An 8,854-nucleotide genomic window follows, 5' to 3' on the forward strand; every position below is an offset into this window, starting at 1 on the left:
ACCTGGTCTGATAGAACAATAATTCATGGCAGCTGTGTCTCAAATAACCTATTTTCACTTATGGATTGTTCAGTTTATGATCAAATTTTTCAATTTCATGAAGCTACAGGTGATAAGAATGAATTATTGCAAGTCCAAATTCAAAATAGGTGGAATAAGGCCTTGAAAAGTAAATTTTTAAATGTAAAACAATGGAAAGATCCCAAGTTGGCAGAAAGTTTAGGTTTATTGGTGTTAAGTAAGAGACTTAATGCCCACTTAGGCAAGCCTGCTTCTGCTATTGAAAAAAAAAGTTATTGGACTTTCCAGACAATGGGGCAGTAGGAAGTCTACAAAAACCTCTATCTACTCAGTTTGATTTCAGTGGATTCCAGGATCAGGACGATGAGCCTTGTTCTAATCATAGTACAGTAGAAGTCCAAAAATCCGGACTGCTTGGGGATTGGGTCGGTCCGGATTTTCGGATTTACCAGATTCTCCGGCAGTACTTTTAAAATTCAAATTTAAGGAGGAATAAAGAAGAGATGGACAGGTTCAATTTCATAGTTTATTCATTAGCAAATATAGTGTAGTGGATTCCTCTCCTACAAACGGCGTGTGCCGTTGACTAGCCGACCCCCCACGAATCTGCCAGCGTATCCCTCGTGGTCAAGGTCAGGTAACCAGCGACGCCGAACAAAGCGGGGGCCTACCATCAAGCCACGCCTACCCCCGCTATATAAGACCCCACCTGGCCGTCATCGCTCTCTTTCTACTTACCGCCACCAGCAAGCAACATCTCTCAACAGCTCCACACCACACGCTCCCTCAGAAAGCTCCTCGCCCTACAGGAACTCTGAGCAAGCTTCGCCCGACCTAGTATCTCTTTAACACTGTGCAACAATATATATATAACGGAAAACACATTGTGACTTTCTATTCTACCTCAATCCTGAGTGTTGGATATATTACATGTACGTACGTTGTGAGGCCAAATAAGAGGCCCTGACAAACTGCCACAACAGTACGCTACAACAGTACGCTACAATGCTTCATTTATCAAAATGAACAGTTTTAAAGAAAAAGCTGTGAATTCTAGAATTTTATTCTTTGCCTTTTTTATATCATAAATTGTAGACTTTCCAATGTCGTATGTTTCCATTAGAACAGTATTGCTCACACCACGTTCTAGTTTCTTAATTATTTCAAGTTTGTCACTCAATTTCAACGTGTTCTTCTTTCTCTTCACACAACTAAGTTTATCTACTTTAGGAGCCATTATTATGGGCTTGTACAGTACTCTGTAAATGGAAAGAGTAGGACTCAAAATTACAGACGTTGTCACAGTTTGATTGCTCGTTTTAAAGTGGCGACCGTGTGGTCGCTTGTTGTCGCTGTGCAGCTGTGGCACTCACGCATGTGCACATACACACAAAAGCCAGCTAAATTAAAAAAAAAAAAAATTGAGTTTTCGAAAAGTCCCGGATTCTCGGGTGGTCCGGATTTCTGGCATCCGGATTTTTGGACTTTTACTGTATTCAGTTTTTGTGATATGACCCAGAATGTGACACTGATAACCCACCCATTTCCACCCCTAGAGAGTTGTCTTTTATTTACTGCTCGCTCTAAGGCAAGAGATGAAGGTGGCAGTGCGTGCGATGGGGGGGGGGTTTCGACAATTGCAATTAAATGCCAGGTAGCGACGTGTCCTCCAAATATTACTTATTAAGTAATTATTAGATGTTTTAATTGCCTGTATGTTGGCCTGGCGAGTTATTGCTAGGCATTAACATACCTAGGTTAAAGCTAAGCGTTGCATTCTTGGTCATATCACAAAAACTGGTTTTTAGAAAAAAACGGCTTTTCTTCCATTAATGGAGGAAGATTTTCCTCCATTATCGCATGCCTCACCTCCAACACTACGTGTCTCCTTCATAAATCATCACGCGCATACATTCCCGTACCCGTCACGCAGCCAATCAAAAGCGTTTTTGCTTTTGGAACCAATTAAAATGATTTTGGGTTTAATTCGCAGTATATTTGGACCAATCAAATTCGAGTTTCATTTTGGGTCTCATATTTTGAAATTCAAGTTCAGTTCCGCCCATGGAAGTCTGTGATGGGTGTCACTTAAAGTATATGGAGCTGATTGCGAGTTTTTGGAAAAAAACGTAGAAACTATAGCATTTTTTCGATCGCATGGTGTTCTTCCAACCTCAGTAAAATGTACTAGGAGCAAGACAATGTAAATATCGCAAAGACCAACATATGTGGCGTTGTGTAAGAATCCCAGAATGCAACGACGAACAAGAACCAGGCCAATAAGGTAAGAAATAAGTGATTCCATCATATGGTGAGAGTCAGTTAGGTTAGGTTTGGTTTTTGTTTTTCTAGTATTTTTTGGTGTATTTTGCCATGATTTTTTTCGGAAAACGTTCAACGAAAAAAATTCGAAAAAAACGGCTAATTTCCGCCAGAAATAAAGGTCATATTCGGCCTAAACACTAGAACTAGACACTAGAACAAATACACTAGAAAAATATATTTTTTATTTTCTAACAGAGAACGGTGTGACAATGCAAATTTACCTATTTTTTAATTGTTTCTGAATTTAAAAAAAAAATTCTACCCACCAGTGGTGGTAAAGTTGAAAACATAAGGACAGCCAATGTTGTTGTGTGTGTTTTTACTCAGATGGCGAAGTTGCCAAGTCATCAGGTTCAACTCTAGCTAAAGCTGTAGAACATAAAAAAAATTTCTGTTGTTTTTAGTTTTTATTTAACTTTATCTGTGTTATTTTTGTTGGTTTGTTAATATTTTGCTTTATTACAGGGAGTAATTTGCCCCAAAAGTACTGTAAATAAGGCAAAATTTAGCCAAACATCGAAAGTACCAGACTTAATTAAATTTTTTCCATAGGAAGTTGTATTTGGACGAATTAAATTTCGCGAGGATTTTACAGTCTAAATAGGCGTCCAAATATGAGAGCCTACTGTACTTCTTTTTTGTTTAAAATGGTGGTCTTTTGGGAAAAATTTGCTCTAAGGTGGACAACCTCTTATCCCAGACATCCCCCCCCCCCCCAATTAATTCACATTGGCAAGGTTTTACTGTATTATCAACTCTGTATTTGTATTTTTCTGGCTAAATAAACTGTTTCAATATCAATGCTGATTTAATTGGGATCCTCTTCAGAGCCTCTACGACAAAAATTTTAACACTTTTTTTAACAGTTCAATAAAGATTACCATAACACACAAATCATCTGACATAATACAGAAATATTACAGGTGATTTTTGCACACTGACTATCAACTGGAACACCTAACTATTACAACCCATTTCTTCCAGCCAAGGACTTCTTGTTACCATCATCTCTTCAGAAAGTAAATTACTGCAGTCATGCCATTAAAATGCCTAATCTTCCAGAATACACAATACAGTAACTAGCTATTGTGCATTTTTCCCAGTTGAGAAAAGATGCCCCTCCCTCTCCTCAAGAGTTGCAGCTGATTGGCTGTTGCAAATCTGTTCGATTTCATCCTGAAGTAATGATGTATTTCTAAATGAGTTTATTCATAATCGTTGGGATGACCGTTTCTGACGAAAAAGATATTTAGCTAAATTATATAGATACTGTACATACATTTATTATTTCAAACATGAGCACGTAAGAAGTTTAACAGAAATATTATACTACATGAATTAACTGTTAAACTTTGATAACAAATTCACGCTTTTGGAGGAAGCATTTAATATATACATCTGTACAGTGAGTTCTGCTATAACGCGTGTTTTGACAATGCGAATTGGCTCTAACGCGATTTATGAATAGAGGAACGATATCTGTATAACGCGAACGCTTGTTTGCTGTAATGCGATTTTTGCTCACTATTTCTCCAATTTTGTGGTATTAACTGTGAATATGGTAAAGAAGAGTATCTCCAAGAAGCGTTCTGGTGATCGCATTCCCGGTGATGATCGTAAAAGAAAGGCTATAACCCTTGAAGTGAAGCTCGATGATATCAACCTCAAAATCACCCTTCTCCCCCATCAAGTTATATTCATATTTTTTCAAGGTAAAGTGTTACATTTACTGTATGATTTCATTATTAGATATGAATGTAACATTTATTTAGACTGTGCTATCCTTTGTGTTAGGCTAACTACTAAATTTTTTTCGATTTCGAGTAGTAATCTGCACCTAACCCTATTTTCTCCATAAGCCCTGTTATTTCTATTACGCGAATTTCTATAACACGATGTTTTACAAGAACACAACTATTGCGTTATAGCAGAACTGACTGTACTTATTTTTAACCATCAATAAGTTATACTAAAACAAATTACATACCAGTAAAACTACAATATGCAAAATCTAACATTTGTAAAAGTTCAGAATCACTGAAATATGAAGTTGTTCACAGTTATATTTCACGCCTCGACTCACGGCTATTCGCTCGAGTGGCCAAGTCTGTCTCACTCGTCCACCAATTTTCAGAGGCATTGTAATATTTCAGTGTGATTCAAAAACAAAATACTAATTTATGGTGCAAAAATTCTCCTTATAACAAAAAGGATGAATTTCTCCCAATTTAAAGATACAGTACCCGGTAATCTGTTATCTTTGCAGCTCTTAAAAACAAACCAGAATTTTTAACCAAATTTGGTGAAATAAAAAAGTGGGTTGGGGAGGGAAGGGCATTGTCTACAAAGGTTATAATCACATAGTCCTGGCAGTGTGTGTGAGGCACGAATGGTGTGACTCCACGGGACCGTGACTGAGTGGTGGGAGTCGAGCGCTCGGGGTGATTAGAAGCTACGCTCTCTGTAAGGACATCTCGTTATTAAAGGCAAGATAACTCTCCACACTATTATCGGACCTCCTACATGTCAATCTATCACTGTGAATCAATTTGCCTAATATTATCACAAACAAGACATTGTCACGTACTGTACTTCCTTTCTTAACAACTATAACACTTTTTGGAAGCTTTATTCTTTAAGTACATATAATGAATCCCTTACAAAAAAAAAAACAAAAAAAAAAAACATAGAATTGATATCAGTTACAAATGACAATGAGTATGTTTGTCCCTTGCTGATTGATAATGATGTTTGATCTGAAAAGTAAGAGTACAAGATTTTCAGTTAACTTTATCACTGTCACTGACACTATACACAAATATTGCGCTGCATTCATTAGATACAGTGAAACCTCCATACAACAAACTTCATTCTCTATATAATCCATTAAAAGGGGGTTTCACATTTAACAGACCCTTGATATAACAGACTTTCATCTCTATATAGTTTGTTTAACGAAAGTTTCATATCTAACTGACCCTCGATATTACCCCCTCCATATGGTCCGTTAAATAGAGGTTTTACTGTACATGCTGTTTGTCTCATTAACACTTCACCAAAAACCTTTAGGGAAGAATAATCAACAAAATATTATAATAGTTTCCATCTCCACCGTACTGTACACACAAGGATACACATACGAACAGATCAACTTAACAGTCCAATCACGGCATTGAGTACAGTTATTGAGGCATAGTTTTGACCAAATACTGTAGGTAATATAAATATTTATGATTTATTCAAGTTATTTAAATTATGAAGTAAATGTGGTAAAATCCTTTTATTTACCACTCAGTGTCAAATTAACTTCCATCTTGTGTTGCGGAGTTGCGACACATAATGGACACCCTTCTCTCCCGTGGGACTTGTTGGCTGCCAAAATACGACTCTTTTGCTCCGAGAACCTCGTGGGTGTACTTGTAGCGGGATTCATCCCTTACGGAAAGGAGAGACAATATCTATGTTAATCTTGAGAATAAATTAGTGGACAATTTGGTGTATAATTACAAACTAAAGATAGGAAAATGTGATAAACTCACATGGAAAGTGTTATAATTGTTAATGTGAGGCATATAAGTGAAACATTCTATACACATGTATCTTTTTAATATATATATATATATATATATATATATATATATATATATATATATATATATATATATATATATATATATATATATATATATATATATATATATATATATATATATATATATATATATATATATATATATATAATAAATCACTTGATCTAGGTATATGCTGATAGTTATATTACATTTATATATATATATATATATATATATATATATATATATATATATATATATATATATATATATATATATATATATATATATACTATCTGAACTTTTATAAATGTCAGTGTTACATATTGGCATTACCATAACATAACATACACATAAATTGACGTTTTACAAAAGTAATGTCAGACAGTACACACTAAAGGCTTATTAAGGACTAAATTATATGGTGAATTGTAAGATGATGATGACACCTTTAAAGATTATTTATAGTCTCAGATTCCCTCAGGGAGTTGTGACTCTGCTTGACCAATTGTTCCCACCCTGTGCCCATTCCCTGGTCTATGCTGCATTTTCTGGGGTGGCACACTGCCTGAACAGAGGGTACCTGGTGAGCATTTCATAGGCTAGCACTGATAGTTCAGGGGTAGTGCGCTGTGAGGCTGCCCCATCATAATACTGCAGTCAGCTTTAGTGCCATGTGACACATCGATGGGTAACCCTGAAGCTGGGTCAGTAACAACTCAGTCTGTCTACTTCCTATTAGGATTAGGTTAGGTCAGGTCATCATTAACTGACAACAGACATTGTGAGAATATAGCTACTCCTCGAAATACGACCCCCCGACTTACGACCACCCCAGTTGTACCAAAATTTTTTCAAATGACGTATTTTCGAGTCCTGACGTTAGTGATTGCGCTGTGTACTGACAAAATTTTCGTCTGTAATTCCCTTTAAAATGGCTGGCAAGTGTAAAAGAGCGAGTTTTGTGGTGCTGAGAAGAAAAAGAGACACCCATTTTAGATTTTCTATGTATTATCTTCGCATTTTCGACTTACGACCTGGATTTGGGTCCCTAACCCTGTCGTAAGTCGAGGAGTGGCTGTATATAATGTTTTCAGAGTAGACAAAGTGGGCATTAACCGGTGGGTCGCCACTGGACTGCTCTTGCTGTGTCATCAGGAACACAAGCATACAGACTATTTACATTTTTGGATTGGTCTTACTTTAATCAGTCTAAAAGTGCTAAGGTTTACTTTTCACCATAATGGTTTTGTGCATAGAGATTAGCTGACATAAGTGTCCTAAGTTTTGTAAAAAAAATCACCACCTACTCACTTCATTACATACAGCGATCTTCTCCGCAGGTTGATGTCTATAACTTGGTCATGGTGTTCTACATGCACGAGCCTCATCACAGCATCACTCAGCAAACATAAGCCACATATAATATTGCCACAAAACTGAAAAGAAAATTTTCATATTTTAAGACTGCCCAGTGTTGCTGCTAGTCTAAGTCGTATATATTTAACATCATCGTACCTCAACCCTAATCCTTTTTACAATAATGAAATGATAAAACTTTTAATTATTTACAGAAATGGAAGAAACTTGCTTAACTTTTAGAAGGCTCATTTAAAAAAAAAGAATTACTGCATGAATTATTCACTTCCAACGTTATAATGCCGGGATGTCAGAATCAAAAGCACAAACACAATTTCCTTCCAATTAATGTGATTTACTCTTACTGCTTCATGACTTGTTTCCCTTTCAGGGTGGAGTCTATATCATAGAACTGCTATCTGCCTCATCCATATACAGTGGTCCCTCGGTTAACGAACGGTTCGATTAACGAAATTTCGGTTAACGAATTAGCTCCCATAAGGATTTTCAGTTCGATTAACGAAATCCCTTACAACAAACACGTTTTGTTGTGTGCAGCAGCTGATCAGCTAGTCCGCCAATACAGTACAGTCAGTCCCTGACTTACGACAGGGTTAGGGACCGACGACCAGGTCATAAGTCAAAAAAGGGAAAATAATACAGTGGTCCCTCGATTAACAAACACTATTGGTTCCAACTCACAGAAAAAGTACATACAAAGTAAAGCCAAAAAATGCATGAAGTCCGAAATACTCCTAAAAATCCTCGAAATCTCCCTTAAATCACTAATTGGTTCTAGAACCTCGTTCGTTATAGCATTCGTTGGTTATAGGATTAATCCGTCCCAGGCCCCCAAATACAATCACTTAACACTGAAAATTTTCTGTGAAAAATGTAAAAAATACGGTACTTTATCTTACCTTAATGTTGTTCAGCATGCAGGTACCCCTAAACACTATCACTTCCACTGGGAGTCTTGGTTTTAAGGTCCTCAAACAATTGTTTGGCCTTCTCACAAATTATAGCTTCACTAATGCTATCACCTGTCATTTCTTTCTCCTTTATCCACACTAAGAGTAAATTTTCCATCTCTTCAATCACATTGCACCTTGCTTTGCTAAGTCTAGAGATTCCCTTAGCCACTTGCACAGTTTTAACTCCTCTTTATTCTTCAAAATCGTACATATAGTCGATTTAGCCATCCCATACTCATCACTAAGTTTTGCAATGCTTGTTCCATTTTCACGTTTCTTTATGATTTCTTTCTTAGTTTCAAGGGTTATTAGCTTTCTCACTCGCTTTGGATGATTCACTGTTACAATTGTACACTTGTATAACAAAATAGTTATACAATTAACAAGAATTTCCACATCAAAAGACGAAATTTCAACAATAACAGCGGTGCACTGGCTACACAATGAGAGAAAGATGGCGCCTGACGCTCTTGTTGTGAACTGCGGTACAACAATATTCATGCGCCAGACGAAATATTCCCGTATTCATCCGCGTTCGTTGTAGGAGTTGCGTTCGTTATAGCATTCTTAATTTTATAGGTGAAACCATTCGTTATAGGAATA

The 8,854-nt window shown here is 36.6% G+C and overlaps 1 protein-coding gene across 2 annotated transcripts; it reads right to left on the reverse strand.

The window, feature by feature from the left end:
- Positions 1–4,179: 4,179 nt before the first annotated feature.
- On the reverse strand, positions 4,180–7,357 carry LOC121866961 (alpha-ketoglutarate-dependent dioxygenase alkB homolog 7, mitochondrial-like; the record flags this gene model as incomplete). Of its 2 annotated transcripts, XM_042366723.1 has the most annotated exon segments (3): positions 4,180–5,102; positions 5,635–5,781; positions 7,233–7,357. In XM_042366723.1, coding segments are annotated over 2 exon segments (258 nt in total), but the record flags the coding sequence as incomplete, so codon positions are not given.
- Between the last annotated feature and the right edge of the window lie 1,497 nt (positions 7,358–8,854).

Source organism: Homarus americanus, unplaced genomic scaffold (genome assembly GCF_018991925.1).
Source record: "Homarus americanus isolate GMGI-L3 unplaced genomic scaffold, GMGI_Hamer_2.0 scaffold37909, whole genome shotgun sequence".
Classification (NCBI taxonomy): Eukaryota; Metazoa; Arthropoda; class Malacostraca; order Decapoda; family Nephropidae; genus Homarus; species Homarus americanus.